This window comes from Fusarium vanettenii (genome assembly GCF_000151355.1).
Source record: "Fusarium vanettenii 77-13-4 chromosome 1 genomic scaffold NECHAsca_1_chr1_3_0, whole genome shotgun sequence".
Classification (NCBI taxonomy): Eukaryota; Fungi; Ascomycota; class Sordariomycetes; order Hypocreales; family Nectriaceae; genus Fusarium; species Fusarium vanettenii.
Window position 1 is genome coordinate 2,355,114 of NW_003315881.1, and position 17,543 is coordinate 2,372,656.

The 17,543-nt window shown below is 53.5% G+C and overlaps 3 protein-coding genes across 3 annotated transcripts; 1 reads left to right on the forward strand and 2 right to left on the reverse strand.

The window, feature by feature from the left end:
• Nucleotides 1–3,522: 3,522 nt before the first annotated feature.
• On the forward strand, nucleotides 3,523–6,141 carry NECHADRAFT_30546 (uncharacterized protein; the record flags this gene model as incomplete). The annotated part of the gene is made up of 3 exons (XM_003053621.1): nucleotides 3,523–5,144; nucleotides 5,203–5,846; nucleotides 5,903–6,141. 3 exons carry the CDS (start codon nucleotides 3,523–3,525, stop codon nucleotides 6,139–6,141), a joined length of 2,505 nt encoding a protein of 834 aa, XP_003053667.1.
• Nucleotides 6,142–6,519: 378 nt separating this feature from the next.
• On the reverse strand, nucleotides 6,520–9,069 carry NECHADRAFT_75054 (uncharacterized protein; the record flags this gene model as incomplete). Its single annotated transcript, XM_003054347.1, has 4 exons — nucleotides 6,520–7,873; nucleotides 7,984–8,005; nucleotides 8,108–8,243; nucleotides 8,344–9,069. The coding sequence occupies 4 exons, from the start codon at nucleotides 9,067–9,069 to the stop codon at nucleotides 6,520–6,522; spliced, it is 2,238 nt and encodes a 745-aa protein (XP_003054393.1).
• Nucleotides 9,070–11,709: 2,640 nt separating this feature from the next.
• NECHADRAFT_75055 (uncharacterized protein) lies at nucleotides 11,710–12,681 on the reverse strand (the record flags this gene model as incomplete). Its single annotated transcript, XM_003054348.1, has 1 exon — nucleotides 11,710–12,681. The coding sequence occupies one exon, from the start codon at nucleotides 12,679–12,681 to the stop codon at nucleotides 11,710–11,712; it is 972 nt and encodes a 323-aa protein (XP_003054394.1).
• Nucleotides 12,682–17,543: the final 4,862 nt, after the last annotated feature.

Sequence of the window (17,543 nt, forward strand, 5' to 3'; positions counted from 1 at the left end):
AAGCAGTCACGGAAGGTCCTAGCGATTTGTGGATGCAATGGAAAGCTGTGGTCCTATGAAGGTAGGCCTTGGTTGTCCGGGGAAGTATCCGGAGGCCAGGGAGGTTCGAAGCGGAAGGGAGACGGCAGCAAGCCAATGTTGAATGTTGAGAGAAGGCGCATAAAGTCCGTGCAGAGCGCAAAGTAGGGCGAGGTTGCAATCATCACCTAGTGATCTCTCCTAGTTGAGGCTCTGCCGCTGAAGATCACAGATGAACGATGTGGGAAAGCTAGGTCAACTCCCCGACATTTACGGTGAACATGGCATCAGTGTAGGGTGCAGCCTTTTTTTACTTTGTACTTTTGCTAAACTAAACGGTACAGATGGATCTGTTAGGGCGGCGTGAAACTGCAAGCCCAAGTCTGCACATTATGGCTGCACCAAGTTGCAGCAACACTGAGCAGACCAGCAAAAAATAAAACAAGACGCAAAAAACATACAACAGCGGGGATTCGCTGGTCGTCACCGACCCAACTACTAATCCGCCCCTCACTGGCTTGTCTATGGGAGAGCGGACGGGATCCCGAATTTTCCAGTGGGTATGGTCGTATGTGACAGCTTCAGTTGCTGGCCTCCTGATGAAGGGCTCACGGGGACACCACGAGGACTTCCACATTGTAATGACTCCTTTCTTGAGATTCATGGAGTTGGATTGATCAGACATACACATGCTTGGGAAACTAGCATACTCATTCCTGTTTAGTACTTGCATCTACCGATTATCCACAATAAAAGCTTCCTAAGCACTTCTATAGCGGCCCCTGAGAGAGCCACATCACGAAAAGAATCCAGTTAGTCTCCTATCCATGGAGAATCGGAAAGAAGGATATCGTGTATCCCCTCAGTAATATATGGCCAGCAAGCTGTCTGCGACACGGCAGAGTTCCCATCAAGTCGCTCAACCCATACTTCACTTCTGACGCACATTTTACACTAAAAGACACCACTGGGGTCATACTTGTGTTTGATATCAAGCAACCTCTTATAGTTGGCGCTCCAGACGGCTCGTTGCCAGTCGGGTTCAAGAGCATCAGCCTGGAGAGCAAGGGGAGTCAGCAAGATACATATTGTTAAGCTCTACCATTTTTCTTACCTCGTTAAAGTATGTTCCAGAGTCAGGAGCTAGGCTGCGCAGGGTGGCACCCTTCACACTCGTCATGCCACGATTCCTCAGCAATTGGGTAGACCAGGGCATCTCTCCAGGCAGGGTTCAGAGCGTTGTCGACTGTCACTGAACTTGCTATCATGCTTCCTGAGATGCTTGGGTTGAATACGCCGGTCTGTGGGGACTAGACACGTCAATTCTTTTATGTCGAGGTGCACACCTTAGAGGCTTCATCACTGGGACCAATGAGCTCCAGAACCCGCGCCAGCTTGTTAACATCTTCAGTCAGGGACGGCTCAGGGAGCCTAAGCGAGGAGGCGGCACTACCACAACCAGCAGAGCCCTCAGAGGGCAGAGTGTCAAAGACGCTGATCCAAGGCGGGGCCCAGGCAACTTGCCCTGGAGACCCTGGCGCTTCAGGTCCGGGAGGATTGCATGCAGCCCGGCCATGAGATCCCACCACCTCGCCATCAAAAATTACTAGTACCGCTTAGATGATGCTATCAGTTCCCATGCGGAACTCGCTCGTCAGATGGCCGTGACCACCTCCTGTGGCCCAGCCAACAAGCCCAACATCCTGTTCCAGTGTCAGCAAAGCTATGAGCTCTAACCTACTGCAAGATAGAGGAGGGCAAGATATCTACCGACGCTGTTTGTTCCTCTGACTATAACCATACCATACTCAGCAGCTGCGTGGAAAATCTAATCGTCTTGTAGATCAGCGCCGATGGTGAATGCAGTTTGGGGTGGGGATATCTGACAGTAGACTAGAAGTCTTCACGGAACTCTACTTGCTTCATGTAATGCGTCCAGATTCCGAAATAATCGATATTAGCCAAGTTCATGTGAGGTAGGTAGGATGGTTTGTCTACGCACGAGAGACTCCCATACAACCCCGCCTTCCCAGGAAAGAATAGACTCCGTCAGACTCGATGAGTGCCGGCCAGGCCCCGGAAGCAACGGCTCGCAGGCCACAGTGGACGACGACGTGCTGGACCCAGTGGTCGAGGAACCGGGGTAGATCTGGCTCCCGTCGCGCCAAGGTGTCGAGGAGATGACAACCCAGGATTAAGGTGAAAAGCAGGGAGGGTCACACAGCTGGAACATTCGATGCGTATGCATGTCGATTTGAAGCTCTCGGCGGTTTGTGCTTACAGGTGAACCGCGTGCGCGAGGTAGAAATGTGACTTCGCCGGGACCTGGGATGCGAGGCGGCCTCTGACGTAGGTCGAGACTAGGCGGGCTTCCATAAGATCGTCGGCGGCGGCTCTGACGGGCCAGGTTTCGATGTCACGGCTTCTAGGCCGAGCTTGCAATGCCGTTCAGACATGATGCAGTTCAAACATGCCGGGCGCGTCTCATGGCACGATCAGCATGTCAATACATGATGCTCCTAATCTCAATTGACAACTTGGGTCGGTCAATATATACTCGCAGACCTTATGTGCCTCCTTTTACACTCTTGAAACCCATTGCGTGGTTTACAATGCCGGCGAGGGAAACCGAATACTCGTATTACGTCAAGATGGGCGGGCGCCTATCTCTGTAGAGGGGCGGGTAGTTTAAATAAACTTGACAGAGGGTAATACTCGTATTAGATACTATAGCCGCTAGTAAGACAGCCCTATCAGAGCTGGTCCCGGCGTTGGAAAGCAGGGGGTGGGAGCTCGGCACCATGACTCGGAGGAAACTTGCGTAATCAGGGGGTCTTTTTTTGGTTGAGTTGGTTGAGAAAGAGATGAATTAGTTCTAAGATTGCGTATACAGTTAGGCTGAATTGCAAACGGTGATCGAAATGTGCCTTGCGATTGCGTGTAGACGGGGTTGCGCAGGGACATCTATCCTGTTACCATCGCGAGTCAAGGTCCACGTACGTGGCACATGTCTGTTTCTATCCCCGGTCAGGTTCATGCATAATTCCGAAAAGCTTAACACTCTCTAGTCTCGACATTTAGAACGAGCCTTGTCTTAATACCAGCCGAGTGCTTGCTTGTTATGTTGTTTTGTTGTCTGCTCTCCATCTTGCGACTCTGAATCACTCTCCACTTGTCGTCTTTTCACTCTCTCAACACTGAATCACTCTCCACATTTCTCTTCACTCTCCCATCTCTGAATCACTGTCACAATAATCGGCACCATGTCAAAACAATCGGAAAATGGCTGGCCGACTCACGATAATTCATCTACAGGAGCTGAGCAGAATCTCAGAAATCACGGGCTCAGGGTGCAACAACAAAGACACGAGAGCCACGGTCCTCCTCCCTACAGCTACTACCCACAAGAGCCTAGCCCTCTTGATCAATTTGACCTGGATTCTACGATCGGTGCCAGCGTCTCGAGTAAGTCTTCTCCCTCCTTTCATCCAAGCTCGTAAGCTTATGGCGGTTATTGCAGATGACGGCCGAGTCAAGATGACTCCTAACAAGAGGACGAGCTACATCGCCGACATGATTGCGCCGACACTGCACCAACAACATGATCCTCATCTCAACACGAGTCCTCGACCTCCTCCCCCTCCCCCGAAACCAGGTCTTGGCCATGGCCAGGGTCCCCCGCCCATGAGCATTGTCATCCAGATCGTCGGATCCAGGGGCGACGTGCAGCCGTTTGTGGCGCTGGGCAAGACCCTCTCGGCATACGGCCACCGCGTCAGAATAGCCACTCACCCAACGTTTGCCAAGTTTGTTCGCGAAAACGGCCTCGAGTTTTTCAGTATCGGGGGTGATCCTGCCGAGCTCATGGCCTTTATGGTCAAGAACCCAGGACTCATGCCTGGAGCCGACGCCGTGAAGACGGGAGAGGTGAGTAAGCGACGCCGTGGTATCGAAGAGATGATGTTGGGCTGTTGGAGATCGTGTATCGAAGCGGGCGATGGTTTGGAAGCCACCTCTGACGAACAGAAGCCGTTTGTGGCCGATGCCATCATCGCCAACCCTCCCAGCTTTGCCCACATTCACATCGCTGAGAGGCTCGGTATCCCTCTGCATCTCATGTTCACCATGCCTTGGTCACCAACAACCGCCTTCCCGCACCCGCTAGCCAATATTCAACACTCAGCAGCCGATGGAGCTTCATCAAACTACATGTCGTACGCAATGGTCGAGGTCATGACCTGGCAGGGACTCGGAGATGTAGTCAACAGGTTCAGAACAAAGGTGCTCGGGCTAGATCCTATCGCACTCATGTGGGCACCTGGCTTACTCGAACGGCTTCGCATCCCGTACACCTACTGCTGGTCCCCTGCCCTGATCCCCAAGCCTGGGGACTGGGGTGACAACATTGACATCTCAGGCTTCTTCTTCCTGGACCTCGCTTCATCATTCAAGCCGCCAGCAGACCTGGATGCATTCCTTCGCGCCGGTCCCCCGCCTGTTTACATCGGCTTCGGTTCCATCGTCGTCGACGACCCCGCCAAGCTCACCAGAACCATCTTCGAGGCAGTGCGGCTAGCTGGAGTCCGAGCTCTTGTATCCAAAGGCTGGGGCGGCATCGGAGGGGATGATCAAGTGCCTGAGGGAGTCTTCATGCTCGGCAACGTACCCCACGACTGGCTGTTTGGCCGCGTCTCAGCCGTATGCCACCACGGCGGCGCAGGCACCTGCTCTGCGGGCATCAAGGCCGGTCGCCCAACCGCTGTGGTTCCCTTCTTTGGCGACCAGCCTTTCTGGGGCGCCATGGTGAGCCGAGCCGGCGCAGGTCCCGAGCCGATCCCACACGCCGACTTGACAGCCGAGAAGCTCGCCGCGGCGATCCGCTACTGTCTGTTGCCTGAGACACAGGCCAGGGCCCAAGAGCTGGGCGCCAGGATCCGTGAGGAATCTGGAACAGCTGAAGGCTGTAGAAGCTTCCACCGCCAGCTCCAGGATCGCAAGATTAACTGCGATGCCGCGCCTGGGAGATGCGCAGCTTGGAAGGTTAGGAAAACGACTGTTAAGCTGAGTCCCTTTGCTGCGGCAGTACTTGTCAGAGCTGGAGAGCTGGAGTACTCAGACCTAAAACTGTAAGTGAAAACCCCCTTGTCTGTTCTGTAACATGGGCTCTGGCTGACATGAAATCAGATACAGGTCAATTGAATACAGCACTGAGGAGCAGCCGTGGGATCCCTTCTCAGCGACTACAGCCGCTCTCATAGGAGACATGAGCAGCATCGCCGCAGGGATCGCTACCGTCCCTCATAACGTGATCAAGGGAATCCGAGCGAGCAACAAGAGAGGGAAATCACCATCCCCTGGGCCATCTTCAAATGCCCAGGAACCCCCCAATGGCCCCAGTTCCTCTCAGATCCAGGCCTCGCAGCAACTCCAGGGGACGCCAGGGGACAACAATCACGTCGAGCAGCAGGAATCAAGTAACAGCCATGCAGCCGAAGTCGCCAAGAACGCAGCCATTCAGGTGGGCGAGGGCATCGGTGGCATCGTCGGGGCAGCCGTCAAGTCCCCCATGAACTTCAGCGTCGGGTTGGCCAAGGGGCTCAAGTACGCGCCGCGCCTCTACCATGACGAGCTAATCCGTCAGCCGGACAAGATTGACAGCTTCTCCAGTGGCCTCAAGGTGGCGGGTAAAGAGCTGGCATTGGGATTCTACGACGGCGTCGCGGGTCTGGCGGTGCAGCCGTGGAAGGGCGCAGTTAAAGAAGGACCCAAGGGGTTCATCAAGGGCTTTGGAAAGGGCGTTGGTGGCCTCGTTTTCAAGCCTGCAGCTGGTAAGATCCCCTCTCTTCTCCTCTTTTTCTTCTTCTGGCTAACTCTTTCGTCTCAGGCATCTTTGGTCTCTCGGCTTACTCGATGCAGGGTGTTCACGCTCACTTCCGGGCCATGTTCTCGAGCAATGTGCCAGACTATATCATTGCATCGCGCATTCAGCAGGGCGAGGACGACTTCAAGGCTGCGTCAGACCATGAGCGAAACGCTGTGCTGGGGAAATGGTGGAGTATTCAGCCAGATCTAAAGAAGTGGCATCAGAAGGGCAAGGACAGGGAGGATGACCCCTATGTGTAGAGTGGTGACTGATCGAGGTGTGTTCAAGAAATGGCTTCCTTCTACCGCTCAACGAAGCGCAGTGTTTGTACCTACTCTTTAGCTTAATTGGCTAGCATTAGAAACTGGATAATACAGGCATTAAGATAGATTCCCTTCCGTTTACCATTGTGATTCAACCTGTGTCCCTAGTATGATGACTTGTCAACGACTACACAGTCGTTCTAGTTCACACCCATATCAGGCATCCAAGCCCCAAGCCCTGATCACCGGCAGCCCTCACAGCGCAAGTAAAGCAAGTCCCCTCGTCAGCTCTGGCGATGACAGCATACCTCCCCTCCATTGAACACCACGCCCTTGCTAGTAGTTCGCAGTCTCCCTCCCCAGTAGCGTCTATGATCAGCACCCTCTCATCCTCGGGCACAGACTTAAAAGGGTCTCCAATGTCAGCCACATCCACGATGTGCTCGAGTCCTGGCAACTGGCGCAGGTCGACGAGGTGTGGGCCATAGGGGCAACGACAAAGGTTGCGTTGTATTTCAGCTCAAGTAGTGAGGCTATCGGGGCCTCGTTGATTTTAAATGTCAAGACAGCTCTTCTTGGCTCATCGGCCACATCCATGGGATCAACTGCCTTTGCTCTTAGAAACTGCAGGCCCATGAACTTGATCTTAGTTGGCAAGTTTCGAGGAGGAACTGCTCCCACCCACTTAGCTGACTCGTCTGAGCCCTGAAGATTCGAGGTCCCAGCTGGTTGCTTGGAGACTTGGTCAAAAGACACCTCCTTCTCCTGAATCCGCCACCAGCCAGGGCTGACAACTTGACCATCGTTAGGCAGAACCGAGGGGCAAGGCCCAACCCAGCCGTTGGCCGCGTTGACACCCTTCATCCCGCCAAAAACACGGCCAAGTACGTGCCTGGAGCGCCAGTATAATTGCCAACCCAACACGAGCCCAGCGGAGGGATGCGCTGGCTCGCCCATCGGCAGCAGACTTGGGGTAGCAAGCACGAGGGCGGGCATGATGGCGCAAACATGCCCTGAACCGGGCAAGACAGTTCCAAATGCCCAGTCCAACAACTTGTGTGTGCCCATTGCAGATGGAAGGACGGTAGCTCCTCGAGGTTCCAAGAATTCTTGCATCTCGTCCAAGCCAGGCCACTCCATGAACTCAGCGAATCGAACCAAACCTTCAATCTGCTCATCATGAACTAGTTCTTCAAAGTAATAATATGGCTCATACTCGGGTCCTGAGCCATTCTTGATGCGTACACCTTTGATCCATCGACAAGCCGACTCTATCGCCGCCATGACTTGGTTGCTGACGGTAAAGTTGGTTGTGGTTTGCTCGAGACGTAGTTTTAACTCGTATGCGACGATCATCTGAAAAAGCATCTCTAATCTCATTGAGTCGCCAGATAACCACATCTTGGCAGGAGGGACGGCTTCTTTATAGTCTGGAAAGATATCGACGCGATCTAAAGTGACGATCAGATCCTGAATCTGATGGTCCAAGTCGTACGTAGGAGCCTTGATGCGTTGGGTGTTGGCCGGGCCGAGAAGCATTTGCATGTACTCGAGTGTCGATTGTTCTGTTCTATTCTCCGGTAATGCTTTATGCTGTTGTAGTTCGTCCAACCATTCGACAAGTTGGCCGAGGCTGTGGTTAGGAATGACGCCGGTAGTGTTGTGAGTGTCGTCTCCTTCACTTGTAGGTTGGCTGTTGCGTCCCAGCCGCTCAAATCTGCTGCAAATCCTTGGACGGTTCGTGCTCCAGGCTATTTTCCCTCGAACTTGCGACTGGCCTGCCATGGTTGAGTGAGCAGCCGTGACAGAACGGTAGTGAGGGGTTCGAGACCAACGTACCTCGCTGTCTTTCTCACTATACCTGCATTGCATGTTTCCGATGCCATTGTTTATCTCTGCTGTGGCGTACATCAAGACTGCCTCTGTCAGCATTGACACGGGCTTGCCGCAAGGAGTCACTCACGCCAAGATGGATGAATTGGGTTGACGTCCTCCATCTCTTGTTGCTTCTCCTGGACATCCTTGCTGTTGTAGCCTTCCCACCTCAGCGTTGCGTTAGCGAGATGTTTGTCCTTGACTACGGTGATTCGTAGCATTCCCTTCAGGTGATATTTATCGCCAATGCTTGACAACATCAGACTCGTAGTCATCCTTGGTTGTCAATTTGCGAAACTGCGGTTGCTGGCTGTCTGACTTTACCCTGGACTTCTCGTCGTAAGATTTGTCTATCTCATTCGGCTCTTCTATACTCGAGGTTATCGGCTTATCCGCGAATCCATCATGGCTTGTATCCGCTACTCCCTCGGTCTTGGAAGGCCCTTCCACAGGCTTAGGAACAGGGTTGAGCAAGATATAGGCATCTGCATCAGCCAACAAGACAAACAGCAAGTTGATGCATTCACAAATGCCCCGGCTCAGAGACACAAAAGCCTTCTTATCCTTCCTATGCCACCTCATCGCGCTGCTGATTTTCAAGTTCATTGATGGAGGCCCGGGATGACCCCCTAGGTCTGGCCTCATGTGCCTTCTAGAAAGTGGCAAAAGCGGGGCGATGGACTTGACTATGTCGTCGAGAAAGTCGAATGCCCCCTGGGCGAGTCGAGGTACCGTGAGGCGAGGGTCGAGAGGGCCATGATCGTTCGGATCAAGCATGTGTGGGAAGCCAAGTTGTCTTCCCCAGTCCTTCAGACGATCTTGTTGCGTCCAGATACCAAGTCTAAAGTCAGAATAGTCAGATGTGATGGGATTGCCGCGGGCGAATCTTGACAGCATATTGTCGCAATCTTTCCAGGCGTTGGCGAGCGCCAGGGCATTGTTGTCTTGCATCTGTGCTGGGAGCCATTGTTGCTCGAATCTGCCGAGTGTCTCTGCTACAAAGGCGTCATCCTCGACAGCTTGTGTCTCCGCGGTTGGTGTACCGCTCATTGCAACTGTCGAGGTAAGCTTCAGTTGTGATTGTTGAGGTCTTTAAAGAGTGCATTTGAGGATGGCGAAGGGGGCTGAGCAAGCCAAGCCCATCCTCAGGCGCCACATGGTTGGCCTGACTGGCCACGATGATCCATGATGAAGCTAACAGATCGGAGCTAACATTAGGCCTGCATTATAAGAAATCAGGGATGCCTTGCCTTGCAAACCATGATACAAACCAACAAAATCTCAGATCTTTACCTAGGTAGTGAGTCCTTGTTGATTAGTCCCTTGAACAAAGACTAGGGTAGACTTTAGAGACTCCGAACAATACTCCTATACCCCGTGGAACCGTCTCGTCTAAAGGCATCTATGTAACAAATTTCAGTAACCGTGGCTACCTTTAAGGCAAAATATGACATAGCCTGTCCCAATCCTTAAATAGCTCTATAACTACACTTAAAGAGACTCTGGGGTAGCGTCAAACACCAAGTGCCAAAGTTCGGGGTCCGCGGACATCAACCCTTACAACTATTATTTCACCCATATCCTTGCATCCCGATAGCGGATAGATAAGACAGAGCGCGTTGTCCCACCTGAATTTCGCGACATAGACTTGGTCTTTATACATCCTCGCCACTCCAACATTATCCCGGGCCATAGTATTGCTAGTTGTACGACCAATCTTACGACAGCAGCACCAAACCGCCGCCGGGAATGTCGCTTTCGTGTACAGACTCGGGACCCGCGGATCCCCAGGCTATCCCGGATGTCGCTCGGTCCAGGTCGTACATTGGTCGGCGAGGACAGTTTAAACGTTCGCGGAACGGATGCCTTACATGTCGATCCCGGAGGAAGAAATGCAACGAGGAGAGACCACGATGCATAGGTTGCAGGAGGAACTATCTTGAATGCAATTGGCCAATGGAACAAGACCATCAAGCATCGCCAGCAAGCTCACACAAGCAAGATGCCAGCCAAATTCACAGTCAAGACTGTTTGACCTCTCCTTCTAGTGAGATTGTCTCACGGGCCGCAGAAGCTGAGAAGCCAATGAAAGAAAGCTTATGGACGATATCTTTTGGATCTTTCACGCATCTCACCCGATCTTGCACACTCACTCCCGAATCCCCTCTTCTACTTCAACACTACCTCACCACAACTGCAACCATGCTCCCCATGCCAGCCAACGAAAACGCCTTCATCACTGAGATTATTCCCGCCGCCTCTGTGGACGATCTTCTCATGCATAGTGTTCTAGTTGTTAGTGGAGCACACATGAACTTTGAGGACGATTCCGATGGAGCTGCCCAGAAAGCGACGTTGTGTCACTACAGTAGTCTTATTAGGCTTTTGCGCGTTGAGTTCTCCGAACTACAGGCCTCGGACACTAGGAAACTTGTTCGGTTGCTCTTAATTTTGGTCATATTGTGTCACTTTGAGGTCAGTACTAGTCCCTATCAACTGTTAGTCCTTCCATGTCAATACCGAGTTCGTCATAGGCAATCTCAGGGGTAAATCGAGAAGCCCTGTTTCGCCATCTCCGGGCCAGTCGAGAAATAATCCTCAAAATCTTAAAGTACCAGGAGTCGGCTGCATTAGGACACGACCTCACGACGCATTTCGGGCTCGGCCTCGAACTGTACTCATACCTCGTCGTCACCAATTGCCTAACACCATATGGTCTCTTGACCGAACGCACGTTTCCTCTGGATCATTTCGTCACTTCACTCGACAGCCTCCGCCAGTATCAGACGTTTGGCATCATGTTTGCTGGTCTTCACGGCCTTTTTGAGTTGATACCACAGGCATCTCTCCTTTTTGGTCAGAGACTGACTGAACAAGAGGCCGGTGTTGATGACCCTTCACCTGGTTGCGTAGAGCTGCATGATACGATCCAGAGTTGCCTTCAAGATTGGAACGTCTCACGAGCTGCAACTCACAGCTTCTATGATAAAGACTCCATGATACATGTTTCCGAAGTTATACGACACAGTCTAGAAATCTACCTAATCGCAGCGATGCAAGGTTCATCTATCTTAAGCCCCGAAACCATCTCCCAGTTCCAGGCCCATGTCGATATCTTCTTTGGCTCGGGTCGGAAATTGCACCAGTCTCAGTGGACAGCAACTTTGATGTGGCCATCTCTCATTGCTGGCTCTTGCACCACCCGGCAAGACCAGCAGCAATCACTTTCCCGCACCCTGCGCAACTCGAGATATCGGATGAAGCATAGCATCAGGGCATCGAATTTACTACAGAAACTCTGGGATGATCCGGACCCACGGATGTATGGACCGTATGGGCTGTACCTAGCCATCTCGCAACATGACATTACATTCGGGACTCTCTAAATGCAAGGATATAGCTCATGGTCGGATGCCGGCTGCGCTGTCGTTCAATTGAGGATACCAGGTCCATATTTTAGCAATCTTCACGATGAGAGGGGACGAACTTTCAGATACCAGCATTGTTCACCAAACTTATGATCATGTAACACAAAATTACCGAACCTAGGACGCAGATTCCAGAACGGATCACTGGACGCAACTAAAGAGAATCAAGCTATCGGAGTTGGCCCTAAAGAAAAAGCAAGCACATAACCCCCAAAGTCCTCCCCGACAGCTTCCAAAGCCCCCATATCTGCAACCATCAAAATCATTCATCATATTTAATCTCAATGGTGTGTTTAGGGTCATAATGCAGGGCCCAATACCCGTCCCAGATCAACTTCGTGACCGGACCAATCTCCCCGTTGCCCACAGCGCTCCCCTCAAGCTTCGTGATAGGCATGACACCGCCCGCAGTGGTGCACATGAATATCTCATCGGCCTCAAACGCCAAGCTCGTCGGCACGTCGTCGATATGGACAGAAATATTGGCCACCTCCGCGACATCAAAGACAGTTCGTCGGGTAATACCCTCCAAGACGCCCTTCCTGGCCGTAAATAGGGCGCCATCCTTGACGAAGACGATGTTATACCCGGCGCCCTCAGTAATGTTGGCGTCCCCGTCGGTCAAGAAGGGATACTGTGAGCCCCTATCTTGAGCCTCAAGGAGACCCCTGATCAAGTCTCCCCACTGCAGGTTCTTGACCGTGGGGTCAATTGCTCCAGGTGGAATACGTCGAACTGTGCGAGCAACGATAGCCTCGCCGCCAATCTGCTGCAGCTGTGGAGGCATGATCCAGACATACAGCATCACCAAGATGTAGATGAAGTTGCTGTCGGGGGTGTCGCTAGATACGGGCTCACGAACAAAGCGGAGCCCACGTGTGACGATGAGTTGAACATAGGCATCGCGAATACCACTCTTTGCGATCAAGTCAATTGTTGCTTGCTTGACCTCATCCCACGACATTGGAGGCTTGAGAGGCAACTTCTTGCAACTCGTCTCAAGGCGGTCCAAGTGGTCATTGAAACGGAACAGCCTTCCATCCCAGGCGGCGGGCACGTCGTATGTGAGATCGCTGTGGAGGAACCCCTGGTCGAGGATGGGGATTCGGGCCTCGTACAATGGGGAGACCTGGCCTTCAATGAGGGATGCACCGTGAGAGAGCGGGTTTTCGGACTGTTCGAGCTGTGTCTGGCGCTCTTGGAAAGTGTCCAAGATCTTTTGCATGGTTGACATTTTAAAGGTGTGAACGAGGTTGGTGGAAAGGCGTGTATGTATATGTACAAGCAGGGGGGTATAGACAAGTGCTCAAGAGTTGATGCTGAGTAGCAGTCGGGGTTCGTAACATGACAACAAGATGGACAATATATACTCAAACTTCACAGTCTATAAACCGGTCCCCGATAGATCTACGGCGCCCGAGGAGCCCGTGATACTCACCAGTGTCGTCATCTGGGTTGATGAATCTGGTCGACGACCTCGTGTAAGTCTTATCTATCCGCGGCAGATTATCGATAAGACCGTTCTGAATGCACGACATTCACAGTCAGTAACGGCCGAGAGCCTAGTCAAACACTCACAGCCACAGTAATCAATCTCACAGATGGCTGTTTCAATCGAGACACCCATCGCAAATGCGACAGAACACATTCTCAGCTTGCATATCTACCGACGGAGTTCAGGCTCCGTTGCGGATCAGCGCCAGGCACGTAGTAGGTATATAGAAGGAGCCTTTGCCCTACAGAAACTCTGCCTGCTCTCGTGTTCTCCGTCTTCGACGTCCCATCCCGTCCACTCACGCTCCCGCTTCAAAGACGCTATTTACCCCGAAATCGATTCTCGAACAGATTCCTCGCCCGAAATCACGCCCATGAAAATCACACCGCTTTCGCGCCCTATCCCGACCAAACAGAAACTCGCCTGGCCAGCCCGAAAAAAGAAATGGATACTTGGTCACCCCGCACGATGTTGTCTGGGTTCAGTGAATACCTCTATATCTTAAGGGTTCCGATATTGGATCCTTCAGACGGCCTTGTTCTCGTGATCTGGTCAACGCCCTAAGATGGGTGCTCGTCGCGGCGATTTCGTGCCCGAGGCCGGCCAAACGGACGATGAGTCAAAAGTCCTACTTGGCCTACGCGTCCATGCACAAAAAAAAAAAAAAAAGGTATGTGCTGCTTATTTTCCCCTCCCTGCGGGGTCATGGACGGGAAAACACCACCGAAACGCAAGATGCCATCTGATTGGGCTTTATGTCGAGCGTCGTGTTCGGGATGAGGGCTCTTTGCGATGATGCTGGGGGATGGGAGCTACGGGTGTGAGGGGATGGGGGCGTGTGTCGAAATGCGACGGCGCAACAAGGGGGGGGAAGGGCGTCCATTGACCACAAAGTGATCGACAGCCGTCAAAGTAGAAAAAGGGTCGGTCGGGGGGGCGGGAGAAACACGCCAGATTAGTTTCTTCCCTCTCTAAGAGTCTGTTTTCTCATTTAAAAGCCAATCCAGCGCTGCGCGTCGGCTGGGCCCAAGCCGTGCGCTCACGGACGGCCTCCGCCGAAGCCGGGGAGCCACTGGCCCGACTTGCACGGCCTACGGCCCCGTCCGGCCCCACTCAGTCTAGCTCCGTTCCGATGCCTCGTTTACGGCGGGCGGCCCATCCTGCGGCTCTGCAAGGAAGGAGCCCCAAATTTTGGGGGAGGACGCGATCCCCCAGCTTGTGACGCTGGTGAATTCACCGTCGCCTAGACGAACCTGATGTTTCCTTCCCTTCTAAAATTCGATGATACCACGACCATTTGCCATCGGCGTCAAACTACTTGATCGGTGAACTTGCCCAATAATGTAATGAGCGCCCATCTCTCGACCGAGCAGATCCGCTTCATCACCTCTCTTCGCAAACATTCTAAGAAGTCTCAAGGGCACCAGCACGCTGCTTGGTGATAAGGCAGTCGGGAAGCCGACCCGGAATGGATCCGTGCTTGAGCCAAACAGAAGCCCAAGAGAGGCTCATTACGTGCAGCCAGCGCCTGGACCATGCTTGTGACGAGGGCCGCTGGCAAGGGCTGGCAATCGGTGGACCTGGTCAGTGGCGAGCTGAAGACAGCATGAGCGCCCGTCTCAGGACTTCTAGTTCCGAGCTAGAACATCCGCCACAGCCAGAAGGCCAACTAAAGACTCCTCCGCCCACATCCAAGCTTTCCCACCCGCACCTTGGAAGCGGGAACCGACGACGCAGGTACCACCAAGCTAGGGCGCCTCGCGCTCATCTGAAAGCTCCCCTGCCACACCGCTTGGTGTTTTGCCCCCTCTTGAATATTAGTAGTACTGTTGCTACAGAGGCTTCCAGAGACGTTGGCAGCCTACCCAAATGGTATCCAATTTGACGTAAGTCTGCGCTGTCGGATAATTCCTGTTCACAGATGAGAACAAGTGCCATCGCCGTAGTCGTTCCCATGCCAGTCATCCTGTCCACCGTTGTGGTCTGCTTGTAAACCGGCATCTCACTTAGGGTCAGTAGTCAAGAGGAAATTAGCTGCTGGCTCCGGAATGCCAACCTTTTCCCATGCCACCATCACCAAGGCGGGGCCTAGGAAATTGACAAGATGAAGACTGACGTGGCCATCGCGACGATGAGGCTGCCTCAGGCCGGCCGCAAAGGGGGTTGATGGTTGGCCGTGGTGGACCGGCTCACTCTCCTGTGATGAATGATGGATGGCGCGTGTGTGTGTGTGTGTGTATGTGTGTGCCTGTCCGTGTCTGTCTGTCTGTGTGCTCGTGTGGAAGGGCACCACTTGTGGCCCAACTCCAGCGAGAAAAAGAAAATAGGGAAAAAATGTCTTGGCCATGGCGGCGGCGAAAGTAGCGTCATCTCGGCCTGGAACACAGATTCGCTTGCCGAGACCTTTGTTCTTTGCAGCCGTAAGGGCAGCCCTGTGCCTTGCCTTGTCCTCGATCCCCTCGACGGCAGAGAGCGCAGGGGGTGCGGCGGTGGCCTGCAACCTACGTGCCTACCTACCCACCTACCTAAACACCAGACCCCAGTCACCTTCACCATGGTGCCGGCGTCGGGCTTGCTCTGCAGTCGCGCTCAACGCCTGCGTTTTGGCGCCAACCCCTGTTTCTTCTCGAAGGACAGATGAATGTTTTGTCTCAGGCGTCCACATCCAAGGACCCCAGGTGTGTGCCAAGGGAAAGGACGAAAGCCTCACTGGCCTCGTCGCGCCGCGTCGGTGGAAGGCTCCTGTAAATGTTACCCAAACTCGGCCATGCTGTGAATGTTCCGCTGGATGGGCACTGGTACTCTTGAGCTTAGGGACGGTACTGTCCATACCCCAGGAGCACACACACGCCAGAGCAGCCCTAAAGTGACAGCGGGATCTCCATTGCTGGGGCCGGTGGTAGCGTCGGTGGTAGCGTCGTTACTGCCAGGCCACGCAGGCCTTATTTTTAGTCCAGGTAGAGGCCGGCTTTCCTTTTTCTTGAAGCGACTGAACTCCCGACCGATGGCGGGCACGGGTGAGCGAGAACTATGGGCTATTGTCGAGATCTCTCGTCACAACAATCGTGTCCTGTGGTTTCGCGGGGGTGTGGGCTTTCGACTACTTGGCATCCATTCTGCCTTGGCAGTCTCGGCGTGGACGAGCGCTGTTCTTGCTCGGCCTCACCAACGGCAAAGAATCCACCGCGTCGGCTTTCTCATCCCACCTTGGCGATCCGGGAACGCTCTGGCCACCGCATGTACGAGAGGGCGCCTCCCAAGCGACATGCCCCAAGCAGTCGGATCGCAAAGCAGAAGCGCAGGAAGCAACGAGCAATGGGGCCCGGAAGTCATCCCCGGAAGCCATCCCTGGCAACTTGTGCAGATGGGAAGCCGTAATAGGAAATCCCATGAAAAGAAGCAATCGATGTCCAAGCTCAGTCGAAGGTATAGCGTCGGAACAAGAGCGGGCGCAGAGAGCATGGGAGTCGTTCCATGGAAAACTCGTGGGCTGGCTATTTGGCCAGGTGACATGCGTGGCCCGTCAGGTTGCCTTTCCAGAAGGCCGTAGGTGCGGATTACCGCACAGGCAAAGGAGGTTCTGTTCAAGGGCACTTGGCCTTTTGAGGCCACGTCTCCCTATCTCATCAAATCCATCAGGTGAAGGCCTCGTCGCTGTCATTGATATCGACACCGCACGTTCCAACAAGAGTCTTGAGCTCAGGTTCATTATGCGCAGCCGTTAAGTTGACTGAGAGGCGAACAGCCGCACCACATCCATTCCCTGTACGGCTGTTTAGTGAGACGTGATACCGAGCACAGCGCCCCGAGAACCACACTGCGTGACGGCAACTCATCCATCCTTCCTATGGACATTCACAGCTCTGACGAGCCTGTCAATGCACGTTTACAACACCCTTCTTACACGCCAGGAACTTGTTTACTTGTGCGCGATACCAGTTTGCTCAAAATCGCCCCTCAGATCAATGCTTCTATGCCACACTGGAACGCCCACCAGCCACAGGGCCCTGGCACCGGGCAACGGCACCGGGCAACGGCAGCCCTGGCGGGACGGGAGCTGGGGAGCAAAAGCTCAAAGCTCTGGCCGGTGATGCCGACGTGCTCAGCAAGATCCCTGTACTGTAACTGGGTAGTTGTTGTACAGGGATTTAAAGCGCCAGACGTTTCGTTTCTCAGACATACGCACCCGGTTTTTTTTTTTTCTCTCCCCACGGGGTTGCGCTCATAAGCTCATCTCTCCTCCCCGATGGATGTAATGTCGGGTTTATGTTGCCCGGCCTTCTGGTGCGTGTCAAGGAGCCACAGGCCACAGGCCACGGGCCATTGGGTCACTGTCTCACATTACCAGCATCCACGGACACAAGCTCTGTCTCTGCATGACCAGGGAGACTCGCGCGCATGGGATTGAGGCAAAGTCAATCCCAGTGTCTGGCGGCACGGCTGCTGAAGCTGCCAACGCGGAAGATCTCGTCATCACATCGCAGACTGAGCGTCTGGCAGCTGTCAAAGAGCCTCCTCTACCTGAGCCTTGAGCCGCCCCGCTCTCTCGCGAAGCCGTCTGGGGCGCTTTTTGGCGCCCAGCAGTCCAAGCGGCGGAAGGA